The 16,732-nt window shown below is 65.9% G+C and overlaps 3 protein-coding genes across 3 annotated transcripts in view; 1 reads left to right on the top strand and 2 right to left on the bottom strand.

Moving 5' to 3' along the window:
• Window positions 1-328: 328 nt before the first annotated feature.
• On the bottom strand, window positions 329-6,100 carry CHLRE_03g211969v5 (uncharacterized protein). The gene is made up of 4 exons (XM_043061584.1): window positions 4,148-6,100; window positions 3,751-3,873; window positions 3,444-3,498; window positions 329-3,170 (listed from the first exon to the last, which is right to left on the bottom strand). Exons 1-4 carry the CDS (start codon window positions 5,975-5,977, stop codon window positions 1,753-1,755), a joined length of 3,426 nt encoding a protein of 1,141 aa, XP_042926713.1. The 5' UTR covers window positions 5,978-6,100; the 3' UTR covers window positions 329-1,752.
• A 48-nt stretch (window positions 6,101-6,148) lies between these two features.
• On the bottom strand, window positions 6,149-13,760 carry CHLRE_03g211857v5 (uncharacterized protein). Its single transcript, XM_043061583.1, has 6 exons — window positions 12,727-13,760; window positions 12,344-12,439; window positions 12,055-12,109; window positions 11,039-11,637; window positions 10,676-10,730; window positions 6,149-9,721 (listed from the first exon to the last, which is right to left on the bottom strand). Exons 1-6 carry the CDS (start codon window positions 13,582-13,584, stop codon window positions 8,220-8,222), a joined length of 3,165 nt encoding a protein of 1,054 aa, XP_042926712.1. The 5' UTR covers window positions 13,585-13,760; the 3' UTR covers window positions 6,149-8,219.
• Window positions 13,761-13,910: 150 nt separating this feature from the next.
• Window positions 13,911-16,732, top strand: part of CHLRE_03g211745v5 (uncharacterized protein) — a 9,097-nt gene continuing 6,275 nt past the window's right edge. Inside the window, exons 1-4 of the mRNA XM_043061582.1 lie at window positions 13,911-14,153; window positions 14,777-14,833; window positions 15,749-15,839; window positions 16,155-16,252. Coding sequence (XP_042926711.1) covers window positions 13,969-14,153; window positions 14,777-14,833; window positions 15,749-15,839; window positions 16,155-16,252 — 431 coding nt within the window. The 5' untranslated portion in view covers window positions 13,911-13,968. The remainder of the gene's footprint in view (window positions 14,154-14,776; window positions 14,834-15,748; window positions 15,840-16,154; window positions 16,253-16,732) is intronic.

The raw sequence follows: 16,732 nt of genomic DNA, 5'->3' as shown, positions 1-16,732 counted from the left end.
CCGCACAAAGGCAGTCGGTGTCCCCAGACACACCGGGGTACGTGTCTGGTGAACTCCTCTACGCCTTGGCACGCCAGCTCCAGCCGGCGCCATCAAGCACACAGCCAGCAGGCACGGGAAGGATTGACAAATCAGTCAAGATAGCTTCAGGCGTGCCACCTGTTGGGCTCAATGGGTCTCAAGGCTCATGGGCCGACAGGCGGCACGGAGTGGAGTCGCCCATGGGGAGACCTGGAGAGCACGGGGAGGGCAGGCAGGTGTAGCTGCAAGCTGGAAGGCCCTAGTGCCCTACAATACGGTCTACGGACTGCCAGTGTCGGTCCCTCTCCTTAGTCCTTACGGATTAACACAGCAACAGTCTGTGAGCTGCTGACCAGCTCCCCACGCAGCCGAGCTGAGCAATTGAGGCGCAGGCAACTCAGCCCGCCAGCCTTAACAAAGTTGCAAGTGAAGCATTCCCAAACACTTAAATCCGTACTTCCCGAGGCACACGCAACTGCATACCGGTAGTACAAAAGGGCGGTCGCGGCGATTTCCTTTTGGGCCGAGGCGGACTATCATGTTCACATCACCACACGCCCTTCCGGGGCCCACGGCCCCCAAAGGCTCGTGCACAACACAACAAGAATCAGCGGGGCACGCGGGGAAAGCGTTAGCACGTAGGATCGCGTGACAACAACAAACGCTGCAATACAATCACATCGCCACCAGCGCACCTCCGCTACTTGCGGCACAGCAACACACATGCACCGCGCCCTTTGTGCTTTTGCCCTGCACACCCGTTCCAACCGTGCATTCATCCTGCACGCCATGCAGGGGCACGACCCAGGTAACCGGCCGGCCCCAACAACCCTCCCGCGTCGCGGCCGTGCCGTGGATCTGGAGTACACCCGGATTTGCACAAACACAAAACAGAACCCTTTCCCGCCGTCAAGAAGAGTCATGGAGAGCATGCGCGCACGGCACGGCACGGCACGGCAACCAGACCAAACCTGCACACACACACACACACACACACACACACACACACACACACACACACACACACACACACACACACACACACATACACACACACACACACACACACACACACACACACACACACACACACACACACACACACACACACACACACACACACACACACACACACACACACACACACACACACACACACACACACACACACACACACACACACACACACACACGCCACCCCTCCCAGCCCTCTCAGTTTAGTTTGGGCTGATATCTACAACTCCCCCGCCCGCGGGTGCCCGCCACTCCAAAACCACCCGCCTCATTGCCATCCTGCCGCCCCCTCCTCATGAGCCCAGACTCCAGCACCACCCAAGGCTCTGACCGGCACAGCAGCGGCATCACGTAGACAAACTATGCGCTGTGCATGGGCTGACTTAATTTCGTCCTGATTACAAACACAAACTCAATATCTGTCAGGAATGTGTGGCTCAACACCATCAGAAGTATGTAGACCCTCTTTAAAAGGTCATGTCCTGCAGCTTAATCGGCGTGGGCTGCGGCCCAGCCCGCGCGGCCATGCAAGCACAGCGTCAGTGCTGAAATATTACAATTACAACGTAATCACAGGAGACCACCTCAAGATAGGGCATTCCTATTCCTCATTCAGGCAAAGCCTAACATAATGAAGCCGTGCCGCGTGCAGTTGATGCGGCCACTCCCCTGCTAACGCCGGCTATTGCGCTCACTTGCAACCAAAGCCATCCGGTGCTACTGCTGTCCGCGGCCCGCCGGCCCCTCATAACGCCACACATGGTTGTTGGACCGTTGTGGCGGTTGGGACGACGACCCAGATTCACCGCCGACGTAGTAGCCGCCGCTGCCAGCCGCCACCGGTTGGTATGCCGGCTGCGGTTGGTACGTGATCACGGCAGGCAACGCTTGTACGGGCAGAAGCCGCGCGCCCGCCACACTAACAGGTTGAGTGGCGGCGGCGGCGGCGCCACCGCCGCCAGCCGCCGCCGTACGCTGCGACTGCATCATGTACATGATCTGCGGCTGTTGCTGCACGGCGGCGGGCCACTGTGCTACGGGCAGTGTCGACCCGTACACAATTTGTACGGCGGGCAAGTCCCCCTGCGTGTACCATGGCAGCTGTCGTTGCTGGTCTTGTTCGTAGGTGTACGACTGCCGTTGCGACTGTTGCTGCGTCGGCGGATGATAGCGGGATACACTTTGTTGTGGAGCTGGCGGCTGTGGCTGGTAGCGCTGCGGTGCTTGCGGCGGCGGCGGCGGCGGTGGTCGCCACTCATGCTGCTGCTGGTGCTGCTGTGCCAGCCGCACCGGTGGCGGTTGTTGTCGCAGCGGCGGCGGAGGCGCCTGTGGCCGTGGCGGCGGCTGCCAAACCACCGGCTGCCGCTCCTGCCGCGTCTGCCGCTCCTGATCCTGCTGTTGCCGCTCCTGCTGCCTTTGCTGCGCGGCGCGAACTTCCCCTGCTTGCTGCTGTTGTTGCGTGTAGTAGTCACTGCCACGAGAGCCCACCGCCGCCCCTGCCGGCCGCTGTTGCTGCTGCGGCGCCCCCGCCGCCATCATGCGTGTCATTGCCGCCATGAAGGTGTCCGTGTCAGCAACGTCCACGTGCAAACCCCCGCCACGGCCCCCACCTCCCGCTCCCCCTCCCCCTCCTCCGCTGCCATAGTAACCTCCACCTTCTCCTCCATCACCGTCGGCCGCGGCGGGCTGGTCTAGATGCGATCCATCGCCGCGACGCAACCGCCGCCGGCCAGCAGAGGTGGAGGTGTAGGCAGACGCAGACGCGCGTGCCTCCGCATCACCGCCATTGCGCCACGCGTCACCCGAGCCCCCGGCTCCGCCGCCGTTTGTACGGCCTTGCATGTAGCGCACGGCCTCGGCACGGGAATCCGCGAGCCGTAGGAGCAAGTCATGCGGTGAGTACAACTGTCCGTACTGCTGTCCGTACTGCTGTTGGTACGGCTGCGGCGGCGGGTAGCGCGGCGGCGGCGGCGGCGCCTGCTGCCGCTGGTACTGCGATGGCTCGGGCGGCGGCAGCGGTGCGGTGGACTTCCACTCGGCCTTGACGAGCGGCTTGTTGCCGATGCGCGCCTCGCGGCGCAAGCGAGTCCAGAAGGGCGTGTTGCGCGCGTTGGCGTGGTCACGCTCGCGCACGCCTGCGCGGTGCCACAGACAGCAGTGGCGGCGGCAAGCGGGTCGTTATGTACACGCCGCCGTAACTAACTCCGCGTATGTACGGTATCCAAGCTCCGTACGAGCAAGCAGGGGGGGGGCTGCGGGGGCGGGGCCGGGTCCTGACCGTGGTGCATTTGGACTAGCCTGCACCGTTGTACCAGTGCCGTGTGTGCTGGGGAACGCCAAACGCAGGCGCGCCCGGTGCCTTCCACAATCACAGATCCGGGTTGTTGGACCCCTCCCCTTCAACGCACCGGTCCCCCAGTAGGCGCACTCGGATGCCTTGACGTCGCACACGTAGCAGTAGCACTGTGGGGGAAGGTGGTGGGAGGGAGCGGGGCGTGAGATCCAGCGGGTCAGAGATATCGTTCACGGCACGGTTGCACGGTGTGCCACGTCATCCCTGCCAACTGCCAGACGACAAACTCACATGCCTACGCGCGCGCACGCACACACACACACACACACTTGCACACACACAGGGCTTCGTTTTGGTGTTTTTTTCTAACACACTTGCACACACACAGCGGCAACAGTCCCTTCCCCTCCCCACCGACTCACATTGGGGCAGTGCTTCCAATTCGCCGCGTCCGCCGCCGGACCGCCGCTGCCGTTGCTGGCCCCGGCTTTGAAGCGGTAGCTCACGCAGTCGGGGCGCGGGTGCGGGAAGTCGCGATTTGCAACCTGGGGACCATAGGAAGCAGGGTCAGGTCCAATTAGGTCCAGGGAAGCATGATTGCAATCGCGGTGCCAGCCTATGCTTTATAGCTAGCACGCATGGAGCCCACCGCCTCGCAGTCCCACGCTGCAACAGCTGTAGCACTTGGCGTGCGCCCACTAGGCCCGGGTCCGTGTGCTGGCGTGTCCCCCACGGCGTGTACCCCTGCCGCCATCCCGCCACCCCGTCCTCACGCCCCGCCCTCACGCCCCACGCCCTCCCGCCCCCCGCCTACCTCACCTGCCCAACCTCCCCCACAATGCGCAGCTCCTCGTCGTCGTCCAAGTCCTCCTCCTCGCCATCCGAGCCGCCGCCGCCACCGCCGCCACCGCCGCCCGCGCCCCCCGCCCGCGTCTCTCGCTTCACTCCCGCCGCCCCCGCCGCCCGCTCCTCCACCGCCAGAACGTCTCCGCCGCCGCCGCCGCCACCGGCCTGACGCTCTTCCACAAGAATCACATCGCTGTCGCTGTCGCTGTCAACATCAGCAGCAGCCGCGTCTGCAGCGGCGGCGGCGGCGGCTGCCTCCACGCGCGGGTGCGCCCGCCGCGGCGCAGCCTCAGCCGCAGGCTGTGCCCACCTCCTGCTCTCTTCGGCTGCCATCGCTCTTCCCGACATTCCCGCTCCCGCTCCCGTGCCCTGCCCTGCTGCTGCGCCACCAACAGCACCCGCGAGCCAGGTGGCAAAGTCATAGCCCGCATTCGGCATGCCCCCGCCGGCCCTGGCAGCGGCAGAGGTGACGGCAGCCCTGGCGGCAGCCGACGGCGACGCGCCGCCGCCGCCGCCACGCGCTGTCGCGGCCGCCGCCGCTGCCGGCTGCCGCCGCTGTGCCGCCGACTGCGCCGCCGCGCGGGCCATCAACGCTGTAAGGCGCGCATATGCGTCATCTACACTCGCAACAGCAGTAGCAGTAGTACCAGTAGCACGCCGCGCCGCCGGCCCTCCTGCTGCCCCTTGGTGCTGTGCCGCTGCAGCTGCCACCCTTGCCCGCGCGGCTCTCCCGGCTGGTGCTGCAGCTGGTGCTGCTGCTGTGTCCTCCTCCTCCTGATCCGAACCCTCCTCCTCCTCTTCGCTCTCATCCCCCTCGCTCTCCTCCTCGCTCTCCTCTGACTCCTCCTCTGACTCGTCCTCCTCCTCCTCCTCAGAAGTCGAAGCTTCTTCCCAGCCGCTCCTCCGCCGCCTCCCACGCACCGCCGGCTGCGATCTCCCACGCTTTGTTCCCGCAGTCGCAGCCCCCACGGCCACCACTTTAGCAGCTGTCGCCGCCGCCGCCGCCGCCTGAGGTTTCAGACCAGATGACTGCGATTGCCGTGTGGCGCCGCGGCCGCGGCCGGCGCCGTCCGTGGCAGCCGCCGCGTCGTGGCCGGCATTGGCCCGACGAAAGCGAGGGGTGGTGGGAAGGGAGTCAGCAGCAGCGGCGCCGCGGCGGCGGAGGCGGGTAGCGGGGCCGTCGGCTGCAGGGCTGGGACTGCGGGTGCGGGTGCCGCTGCGGGCTCGGGTGGCGGCGCCGGTGCCGGTGTGTGCGCCGCGGTGGGCGGCGGTCTTGCGAGACCGGCCCCGAGCCGGTGTGGCGACCGCCGCTTTGTGTACGGCTGCGGCTGCGGCGGAGGCGGAAGTATTGCGGGTGTTGCTGCGGGTGCGTGGCCGCTTGCTGCCGGCTTTCACTGCGCCTGCGGCCTCAGTATCGCTGCCGCCGCTGCCGCCGCTGTCCCCCTCCTGCCCCTCCTCCGTGTCACCGTCATCCCCCTCCTGCTCTTCTTCCTCCTCGCCATCCCCGCTTGAGTCCTCCTCCTCCTCGTCGTCCTCCTCATCAGGGGAACTGCCGCTTGCCTCGTCGTCGTCGCTCACTTCCCGACGCTCGGCATCGTCGCCATCGTCGCTGGACTCCTGGCGGGTCCGCGTAACTGCACGCCGCCGCTTTGTCGGCCGCGCTTGAGCTGAAGCCTTGTCCTCTCTGACAACACCGAAGCCGCGTTTTAGCAGTGCACGCGCTGACTGCCTTCGCGGTCGACGCGCGGTTCGGCCATTGGTTCCTTGAGCCGCGGCCTTCCCTTTCCGGGTCTGAATGCCCATTTTTAGACAAGCTAGTATCGTGAATAAGCTTGTAAATTCATGTCTGCGGACTAAGGGGCGCACAGTCGGAAAGTGACTTTGCTCGAGCCAAGATTGTGAGCTCCCTGAACGAACAAGGTCTCCTAAAATGCAGCCAGGATGCAAAGTGGCTATGGGCAGCCGCGAGCGTAATGGCTATTAACCATGGTGCTGTGCAACGTGGTTCATGCCACCAGACCGAGCGCCGTGCAGCCGCCTGTCCGAGTCGCACGAGTCCCGTCTCATCCCTGACCTCCGTAATCAACCACATGGTCTCACCTCCCCGTCGTTCCGCCGTGCCCTGGTGGCCCTTGCTCGTTACCAGGGGTAACTGTGAGTACGGCAAGCGTTGGCTCCAGCTGGCAGATACGGTAGCAGTCGGAAGCCCACTTCACATAGTCAGGAGCTGGCAGCCTGGCACAGCCTGGCGCAAACGCGCTCCAAAAGCCGGCGTTCTAAGAGAGCCATGACCTTGCCCCCTTAATTGTGCGGTCCACAGATACACTGAATCATAAGAATGATAAGACAAGTCCAGCGGGAAACGTGGACTGCGCCCACGCCACGCAGGGGTCGTATCTTGTTTTGGGGGTAATGTCTAGCTCCAGACAAAAACGGCCCGGTGGCCGCCGTCTTTTGTCTGGGCACATGGCGGTATGGGGGCTTCTCCATAGGAATTGGGACAAAACCCGCCCCAAACCCGGGCCAACAAAGTCGCGCCCCAGACATTAGCCCCCGGGAGGAATGTCTAGGAAACGGCCAAAATGGCCAATTAATGTCTGGAGACATTAAGATAGGAGCCCTGACGCCACGTCTCCCGTCTAAGGCCGCAGCCGTCTATCTCATCAGTTGGGAAGCGAAACCGTTGATGCTGAGCATCGTAACCCGTCACCCATGCAACATTCGAGTGTGCACCCGTGTGCTTTGAATGCGTGATTGGCTCGGCCGTCGATTGCTGGTCACACATGTAATTCCCCGCTCCGTACCGCACTGCCGCCGCATTCGTGCCGCCAAGCAGCAGTGGACCCGTCGTCACCGGCTGGCACCGGTGTACCGATCTCGCCCCCTGCCGCCCCCAGGCCCCTCAATCCTTGGAGCTCTGCGCCTCTGCCACAGCCTGCTGCTCGCAATGCCATTCGCATGCACATGGCAGGTTCATGCAAGCACAGCACAGCACAGCACCGAAGGGCGCGCAGCCGCCAGCAATTCAGCGCATGGCCACACGTCACTGACTGATGAACTGAGTCAGCAGGTCCCTCTAAACACACATATACGCGCGCGCACACACGCACATTCATGCGATTGGCATCGCCATGAAACCCTGGCTAGCCCCCCCCCCTGGCTAGCAACCCCCGGCATTGCAGCCACCTGAGCATTGGAACCACACTTCACATCCGCCCAGTCCTGCTCATCCCTTCGCGCATGCGCCTGCGTGCACAAGCCCTCACTTGCTCCCGGTGTCAGGCGAGTCGGGAGCACCATCAACCAGCGCACCGCCATGTACTATATTGCCGTACTCGGTTGCCAGCCAGCACAGCCACCATCAGAACTGCCCGGGCTACGCACACCCCAGAACCTGCTCCGGTGTTGCCTTTGCAGCTGCACCACCGCAGCTCGACATGTGCTGCAGCGATGGGTCCCGCAAAAGGCCCGCGGCCCACAGCGACAAAAGAAAGGGAGCACCGGCATGACCAGGAGGGGCAAAGATATTTCCATGCGCATGTAAAAAATGGGACGAAGCCACACCAGCTCCACACCGTCCGAGCCGCGAGGTCCGCCGTTTTGGCCTCATCTCCGGCTGTCTCCGGCCCGTAGCCAGCGTCCGATTGCTCTACAACGCACCGCCCCACCACCAGGCTTGCGGCAAGTACAACAATCAGCACACGAGCCGATCAGCACAAAAGCCTCTCCACAGTGCGGACCCGGGCTAAACTACGCCGCGTCGGAGTAAAATACAGTATGCGCCCAGCGAAATTGAGCGTGTGTCCGCGTGTCTGTTTCGCGTCGGACATGAATGTAACACCGGCCCTTGTGGGGCCGCACCATGGGGCCTAGCCTAGGCGCACCCTGCGCATTCCTGCGCGCCACTGAAGGACTGTGCATAACCAATGCCTCGATTACGGTAGCACCTCTGCGAACGTGCGAGTCTCTTCCCCCATCCACACATCCTGCTTGCCTTTACACGTGTGTTGACTCACATAGACAATAACTTCACGAACTGGTCACTTCAGGAATCGCCTGGTGGCGCAGGCTTCGAAACCCCAGCCGCACCCCCAGCCACACCCCCAGCCGCACCCCCAGCCGCACTAAAACACGCACCCGCGCCCGCACCGGCACCCGTAGCAGGCTTCGCCGCCAGCGCAGACGCAGTCAAGCCACTCGGCAGCTTTAGCTTCAACTTCAGAAGCGGCCCGGGCGCAGCGTTTGCAGGTGCTGCCGCCGCCGCTGGCGCCGCCGTCGCTGCCCCAGGGGCCGCCGAAGCTGGCTGGGCGGCGACTGCCGCGCCTGCCCCTGCTGCGCCTGCCACCCCTGCCGCCATTGCCGCCACGGCAGCCGTTGACTGTGAGGCCGCGTCCGTGTCTACAGCGCCGCCGCCTGCACCCGCACCCGCGCCGCTGCCTGCACCCGCACCCGTGCCGCCGCCTGCACCCGCACCCGCGCCGCCGCCAGCACTGCCAGCAGTAGTCGGAGCAGCGGCAGCAGCAGTAGCAGAAGGAGCAGACGTGTCCGCACTGCCTGAGGGCGCTGGCGCTACAGCTGCCGCCTCCTGGCCCTGCTGACCTGCTACAGCCACTGCCACCGCCGCCACCAAGGCCCCTTGGCAACCCGCTGCCGCCGCTCCCGGTCCTGCAAGCTCAGCTGGCCCCGGCGGCGACACCGGCAGCTGGCCCGCTAACGGCGGCTGATCCCCAGACGCCGACGCCGATGCCGCTTGGCCCGCTGACCCTGCCCGGCCCGCCGCCTTTACCGCCGCCGCGGCCGCCGCCGCCGCGGCCGGCCTCAGCGCCTCCCGCTGCGTGTTCATAAAGTTGGCGGTGTTCTCAATCACATCAAAGGCCGCGGCCATGGCATCCCACCACTCCGCCGCATCCGCGGTCCGGGCGGCGACCTCATCCGCCGCCCCTGCCCCCGCCACTGATGCATCCGCCGCGGCGCAGCTGCCCGCCGGCTGCGGTTGCGGTTGGCCCCCTGGCACTAGCACCAGCGGCGGCTGCGGCGGTGCCGGCGGCGGCTGTGCTGCCACGGATGCCCCCGCCGCCGCCGGCGCCGCCGTCGCGGCCATGGCCGCGTCGGCCTCGGCGAGCCCGGGCACGGCGGGCTCGGCTGAGGTCCGGCTGATGCGTGTGGGCGGGCGGATGTTGGAGGGGAAGCGCACGGGCTGGTGCGGCACGTAGGCGTGCCGTGACGCCAGAGGGTGCGCCGCGTTCAGCCCCACAAGCGCGGGCGCGGGCGCGGGTGCGGGTGGCAGTGGCGCTCCCGGGAACATGGGCAGTAGGGACGGCCCGACACCAGCGGGGGCAGCGGCGGCGGCGCCGTCGCGCGACCATGTGGGCCGCAGCGGGCAGGCCGCGGCGGCGGCGGCGCCGGCGGCAGTCAAGCTCATGTAAGGGCGCGGCGATTGTTGTGGCTGCGGCTGCTGCGGCTGCTGCGGCTGCTGCTGGTAAAGCGACGGCTGCTGCTGTGTCCCCGGCGGCGGGCCCAGGTTTGCGTGGTCAGTTGGACTGGCGCCTGCATGTGTGTGCGTGTGTGTTTGCGTGAATGTGTATGTGAGGGATGTACCATATGAAAGGAGTAAGACCGGTCACAGATGAAGAAACACAAGAGCCACTCACACCGAGAACACGAGGATCAGGAGGGCACTGGACAGCCCACATGAGTCAACCTGCCCGTGACTCCTGACCCGTGAATTGTGATGCCAGCGACACTGTACGGACGCACGCACCTGAGCCCCAGCTGCGGCACTGTACGGACGCACGCACCTGAGCCCCAGCTGCGGCACTGTACGGACGCACGCACCTGAGCCCCAGCTGCGGCACTGTACGAACGCACGCACCTGAGCCCCAGCTGCGGCACTGTACGGACGCACGCACCTGAGCCCCAGCTGCGGCACTGTACGGACGCACGCACCTGAGCCCCAGCTGCGGCACTGTACGGACGCACGCACCTGAGCCCCAGCTGCGGCACTGTACGGACGCACGCACCTGAGCCCCAGCTGCGGCACTGTACGGACGCACGCACCTGAGCCCCAGCTGCGGCACTGTACGGACGCACGCACCTGAGCCCCAGCTGCGGCACTGTACGGACGCACGCACCTGAGCCCCAGCTGCGGCACTGTACGGACGCACGCACCTGAGCCCCAGCTGCGGCACTGTACGGACGCACGCACCTGAGCCCCAGCTGCGGCACTGTACGGACGCACGCACCTGAGCCCCAGCTGCGGCACTGTACGGACGCACGCACCTGAGCCCCAGCTGCGGCACTGTACGGACGCACGCACCTGAGCCCCAGCTGCGGCACTGTACGGACGCACGCACCTGAGCCCCAGCTGCGGCACTGTACGGACGCACGCACCTGAGCCCCAGCTGCGGCACTGTACGGACGCACGCACCTGAGCCCCAGCTGCGGCACTGTACGGACGCACGCACCTGAGCCCCAGCTGCGGCACTGTACGGACGCACGCACCTGAGCCCCAGCTGCGGCACTGGGAGGCCGGGCAGCCGCACTTGCAGCAGATGCACTGCGTCAGGGCGTCAGGGGGTCAGGGTATCAGGTGTGAGGTGCGTGTGAGGCGTGTGTGAGCTGTGTGTGAGGAGTGTGACGTGTGTGTCTGCGTGCGTATGCGATATGTGTGTGCATGTGTACGGAGGCAGCAAGGCCGATTCTGGATCCCAGGGCCAGACACGGCCGTCAACCTGGAATTACAGAGTGCAAGGTATATTGTGACGGCCGTAAACCGGCCGTAAACCTGGAACTACAGAATGTACAGTACATCGTGGCCCATACATCATGACACGGCCCGCAGCCCCATGCCTGACCCGAGCTCACGTCTGGGCAGTAGACCCGGTTTGTGCGCGTGTAATAGCTCGGCGTGTCCGACCCGTCGGACTGGCCCCACAGCGGCATCGCCTCCGCCGCCACAGCGGCCTTCGACAGAGCTGACGCCCATGACGTAAAGCCGTGCCGCCCGCAACACGGCCGCCAGTGCTTGCCCGCCGGCAGCGGCGGCGGCGCCGCCTGCACTGCCTGCTGCGCCTGCGGGTAGAGCCCATTGCTGTGGCCGTGGCTGCCGAAGCCGGCGCCCGCCGCTGGCGCGGAGTTTGCGCCGCGCAGCAGCGGCGGCTGTTGCTGCTGCGGCGGGTACGGCTGCGCGCCCGCCGGGCCGGGGCGCATGGACGCGTGCGAGCCGAGCCTGGGAGAGGACGGCTCGAAAGGACGGGTGCCGGCCGGCGCGCCGCGCGGCGGCCCCAACCGGTTAGCCGCCACCGCCGCCGCCATCGCTGCCGCCGTCGGCAGCGGCTTCCCCTCAAACGCCGCCTGCAGCAGCGGCGCGCATTGGCTGACGCCGGCGGCACGCGCGTCGCGCCTGAGGGCCGCCCAATAGGAGTCCTTGGGCCGCGCGTTGGCGTGGTGCGTATGCTGCTCGCCTGCGGCGTGCGTGCGTGTTGTGCGCGTGCGTGTGGTATGCTTGCATCAGTGTGTATCCGTGTTGAAGGAGACGACAACCACACAGTCTGTATCTTTGCGTTGCAGAGCACAAGGGAAGAAAGCACGCAGGACCGCGCGAGTGCGTGGTTGCAAGGATCACGACGCGGGCCGCGGGCCGCAGTCGCTTCCCATGCAGCCGCTCCCCAGCCAGACGGGCAGCACGGCGCCGTTTGGGTCGACAAGGTCCGGCGAGGCCAGCTAGCGGCCCGGCATTGCTCTGATGGTGGGTGCAGCCATTGCTCTGATGGTGGGTGCAGCCTACGGAGCCTGCAGGTGCTGGCAGCACTGGCCTGGATGTCTGCCGCCGCCCGGCCGTGTGGTGACTAGCCCCTCCCCTGGAACCCAGCGCCGCGCACCTGTCCCCCAGTAGGCGCACTCCGACGCCTTGACGTCGCACACATAGCAGAAGCACTGCGGGGCATGTTTCATGTAAAGCAAAGCTAAGACACAAAAAGCGTGACAGGTTGGTAATTGGAGTTGGCAACAGCGGCGCCGGCGTAGGTGCCGCAGCGCAGGTATACACCGCCCCACTGGGTCTCATCGCCGCCCCGCCATACACAACAGTACACCACATGCGCTCTTCGTCACCGCCCCTCTTCCCCAGGCCAGCCGGCCTCTGCCACACCGCCAACCCCGCGGACCCACATTCGCGCAGTGCTGGGCGTTGCTCGCGACACCGTTGTCCTTGAACTTGTGCACCGCGCAGTCGGGGCGCGGGTGTGGGAAGTCGCGCGTGGTCACCTGCGTCGCGTGTCATGTGTGAGATTGTCAGAGGCGTGTGGACGAGCTTCGCGGCTCATGACCACACATGATGGCACATGGTCACACATGGAACAGTCGTTACGCCGTATGGAGTCAAGGAGGTAGCACTACGAGCCGGGTTCAGCTTGCACGGCACTTGTAAAAACCCGAGCGCGGGAGCCTTCCATAGTGGGGACCATTGGAAGACGCAAGCACACACGCGGTACACGCATGTGGTGGGCTGTTCCAAACACCGCGCTAGCTACTCCACCCCCTCCCGCGCGCACCTGCCCCTTCTCCCCCACCACCTCCACTTCGAAGTCGCTGTCGCTGTCAGCGTCGGCGTCAGCGGCGGCTGGCCGGCTGGCCGCCCCACTGGCGGCGCCGCCTGCGCCGTCCGCGGCGCCCGTACCCTCCGCAGCCCGCTCCGCAGGCCCTGGCGGGACGCCCGCGTCTGCGACAGCTTGCGCAGCGGCCTTGGCCGCCGCCACAGCAGCAGCAGGTGCCGGTGCCGGTGCCCCTTCTGCGTCAGCGGCCGCGGCGCCTGCTCCTGCAGCGCCGCCGGTCCCGCGTCCGCTGTCGCGGCCGCCGCGGCCGCCGCGACCGCCGCCTCCGTTGCGTGGCCCCTCGCCCTCGTCTCTCGAGGGGTGTGGAGACGGGGACTTTGAGGATTCCGAGTCTGAAGATGACGAGGAGGACTCGGAGGACTCAGGCGAGCGGCCCCCACGGCCGCGACGGCCACGTGCCGCTGCCTGCCGCACCGCAACGCCGCCGCCGCCGTCGCCACCGACGTCGCCACCGACGTCGCCATCGGACTGCGCGTCCGTGCTGCTGCTGCCGCCGCCGCCGCTGACGCGACCCGCCCCACCTGACGCGTGGCCCTCGCTGTCGCTGTCGCTGTCGCTGTCACGTCCGTCTTCTCCCCCAGGAGAGGGGGCTTCGGAGGAGGAGGAGGAGGACAACAGCATGACGACGTCGGGCGCATCCGCCGGCCCGGTGGCAGCAGCGGCAGCGCCGCGACGGCGTGCAGGGGCGGGGCTGCCTGCGAGCTGGCCTCCCGGGGCCAGCCGCTTGCGAGCCGGCGCCCTGGCATTATCTTCTTCACTGCTGGAGTCATCCAGCGCCAAGTTGATGCACTCTGCCATGCTATGGAACGCGTTGTAACCGGCCGCTCACGTCGTCGCGAGCCGGACTTGTGCTTTCCAATATCTAATGTGTTAGGAGAGGGTAGTTTCATAAACTGCCGGGACTGCTGGCACTAAGGAGGAGCACTTCCCGGGTCCCGGCCTGCAACAGGGCGGCCACAGCGGACGACTACGAATATAAAGCTATTAACTTCTGCTAGTACAGTATATATGTGCCGAGGGGGGAGTCCCGGCTGGGACATGATGCACCAGGCGACCCCATCGACCAGGCCGACCAAGAGCATCCTCCGGGCCAAGCACACGCAAAAATACCAGTCAATTACTGTCATATATATTGTTGCTACCGCATTTGCACTGTCCCATACAAATAGTGCAGCAGCAAACATGCGAGGGCTAATGCAGGAATCGCCCCTAAATGTTTGCCAAATCCTTGACTATGCGGCCAAATGGCATCCCGAGCAGACGGTGGTGTCGCGACAGGTCGAGGGCGGCATCCTGGTCACAACCTATTCTGAGTTGCACAAGCGGGCGCGTCTCTGCGCCATGGCGCTTCAGGGACTTGGTGTACGGTGAGTAAATAAAGCATAGAGCGGGTGACGGCTTAAGACGGAGGTGTTGCCTGCGGGAGAACGCACGTCGACTGCTGACGTGCAGATGACCTAGTCGTCGTTGCGCTAGGGGTCGCGTTTGTCGCGTGCGGTGCGGCTCTGAAGGTTATGTTGATAAAGAAGTCGTTCTCGTGTGCAGCGCTGTCGGCGCGTTGGCGTTCCCGCGCGCGCGAAGACCAACCGCCGGCTTCATGCCATGCCGGCGCGCGCGCACGCTGCCAGCGCCCATGAACGGCAGCCCCGGTGCACCGGCACATCTATCTCAGGGTAGCAGGCAGTCGTTGCGCCGACGTCATGGGCGGGCAGCTGAGCGACAAACCGGGACTAGGTTTATGGGACCGAGGCGACGGTCCGCCTTCGCTCCTCCTGCCGCCACCAAATGCGGATCCTCCCCCAGTCATGCGCAAGGCTGCGCCAAACGGAACCCCTGTTTACGCCTGTGCTGCCAGGTCGCGCGCAGCAGCCGCAACGGGTGGCTGCGGCCTTTTGACACGGCCGTGCCGCCCCGTGCCGCCGCGTGCCGCCCCGTGCCGCCCCGTGCCCCCATCCCCCTCCCGCTCTCCCTCCCTCCTCCCCTGCTGCAGGCAGGGCACATTTGTGGCCACCCTCGCTTGGAACACGTCGCGGCACATGGAGGCGTGGTGAGACACAGGGGCGGCGCATGGGTACCCGGGGGGGGGGCTGCCGGGAGCTGCAGGCACCTGCGGGAGCTGTTGGGGAAGCGCGGGGGTGCAGCAGGGGCGTGGCAGGGGGGTGGGGCAGGGGCATGGCAGGAGGATGGAGCAGGGGATTGGCGCAGGGGCGTGGTACGGCAGGGGACTGCGGCACGGGACCAGGGACTTGGGAACGGGACTCGCCTGGGCGCTTGACTAGGTGGCTTGGTAGGCGGCTGGGTGCGTGGCTGGGGGTCACGCGCAGTGCCCGCCAGCACTCGGCTGCTCTCCCTCACACACCACTCAGACACACCGACAGCGACGGAGTGAGCGCGCACGGCGGCCTAGTTGCAGTTGCCGCTGCTTCAACAAGAACTGTACTTTAGAAGGGAAGTCCGAACGGCTGCAGGAAATGTTTGCTGCCGGTACATTTCCTGGACGCTCAGCTCGTGCTGCCGGGCCTTCTCCTCGATAGACAGGCCTTGTTGACGCTGAGATGGTTGCAACGAGGCCGTCGAGGGTTCGGGGTTCGCTGTAAAGTAGATGCGGCCGATTCGCGGGCACAGACCTGCGCCGACTACCCCCTGCCCAGCCGCGTGAAGGCACGTGCCGAAATGGTTGAAATAGGCTTGCTCGAAGTGCCAAGGCAGATGCTAAGCGGCCGGGTGTGGGCGGCAGGAGCTACGCGTGGTGGGGCAGCAGCGTGAGAGCCTGGAGTGCCTCGCTGCCGCAGGTTGTCCCGAGTACTCAATCACAAGGCTCGAGGTTGCAACCATGGAAACCGTAGTTCAACATGCTGACATGTCTACAAACACGCGCACACGCACGCACACACACGCACACACACACACACATGCACACACACACACACACACACACACACACACACACACTCCTACACAGGTACGGCATCATGGGGTGCGGCGCCATCTGCCACACCCTGAACCTGCGGCTGAGTGTGAAGGACCTGGTGTACATCGCCAATGATGCCCAGGTGCGCGTGTGTGACCCTGTGTGTGCGTGACTATGCGTGCGACTGTGCTAAAGAAGCAACAGAATGAAGCCCGCCCAGACTGTATGTGTGACTGTGTGAATGTGTATGTATGTATGTGTGAGGTTTCAAAGTAGTCCTGCTTATCTGCAGCTGTCAATGCGGCCGCTTCGTCCCACCTCATCCTTTTCCCCACCACCACAGCCACCACCTCACCCATTCACCCCCACCCACCTCCTCCTCCCCCCCGCCCAGCTCCTCACCCATTCACCCCCACCCACCTCCTCCTCCCCCCCGCCACCCCCTCCCCCTCACCAGGACGAGGTGGTGCTGGCGGACGCGACCCTGGTGCCGCTGCTGGGCCAGGTGCTGGCGGGCTGCCCCAGCGTGAAGCACGTGGTGCTGCTCACGGACAGGTGGGGGGGAGGCAGTGGGTGGGGGGAGCAGTGGGTGGGGGGAGCAGTGGGTGGGGGGAGCAGTGGGTGGGGGGAGCAGTGGGTGGGGGGGAGCAGTGGGTGGGGGGGAGCAGTGGGTGGGGGGGAAGCAGTGGGTGGGGGGAGCAGTGGGTGGGGGGAGCAGTGGGTGGGGGGAGCAGTGGGTGGGGGGAGCAGTGGGTGGGGGGAGCAGTGGGTGGGGGGAGCAGTGGGTGGGGGGAGCAGTGGGTGGGGGGAGCAGTGGGTGGGGGGAGCAGTGGGTGGGGGGAGCAGTGGGTGGGGGGGAGCAGTGGGTGGGGGGGAAGCAGTGGGTGGGGGGAGCAGTGGGTGGGGGGAGCAGTGGGTGGGGGGGGCAGTGGGTGGGGGGAGCAGTGGGTGGGGGGAGCAGTGGGTGGGGGGAGCAGTGGGTGGGGGGGAGCAGTGGGTGGGGGGAGCAGTGGGTGGGGGGAGCAGTGGGTGGGG

The sequence above is a fragment of the Chlamydomonas reinhardtii genome, chromosome 3 (assembly GCF_000002595.2).
Source record: "Chlamydomonas reinhardtii strain CC-503 cw92 mt+ chromosome 3, whole genome shotgun sequence".
NCBI lineage: Eukaryota > Viridiplantae > Chlorophyta > Chlorophyceae > Chlamydomonadales > Chlamydomonadaceae > Chlamydomonas > Chlamydomonas reinhardtii.
The sequence above is the reverse complement of the archived record's forward strand: the minus strand, read 5'-3'. Positions and strand labels throughout refer to the sequence as shown.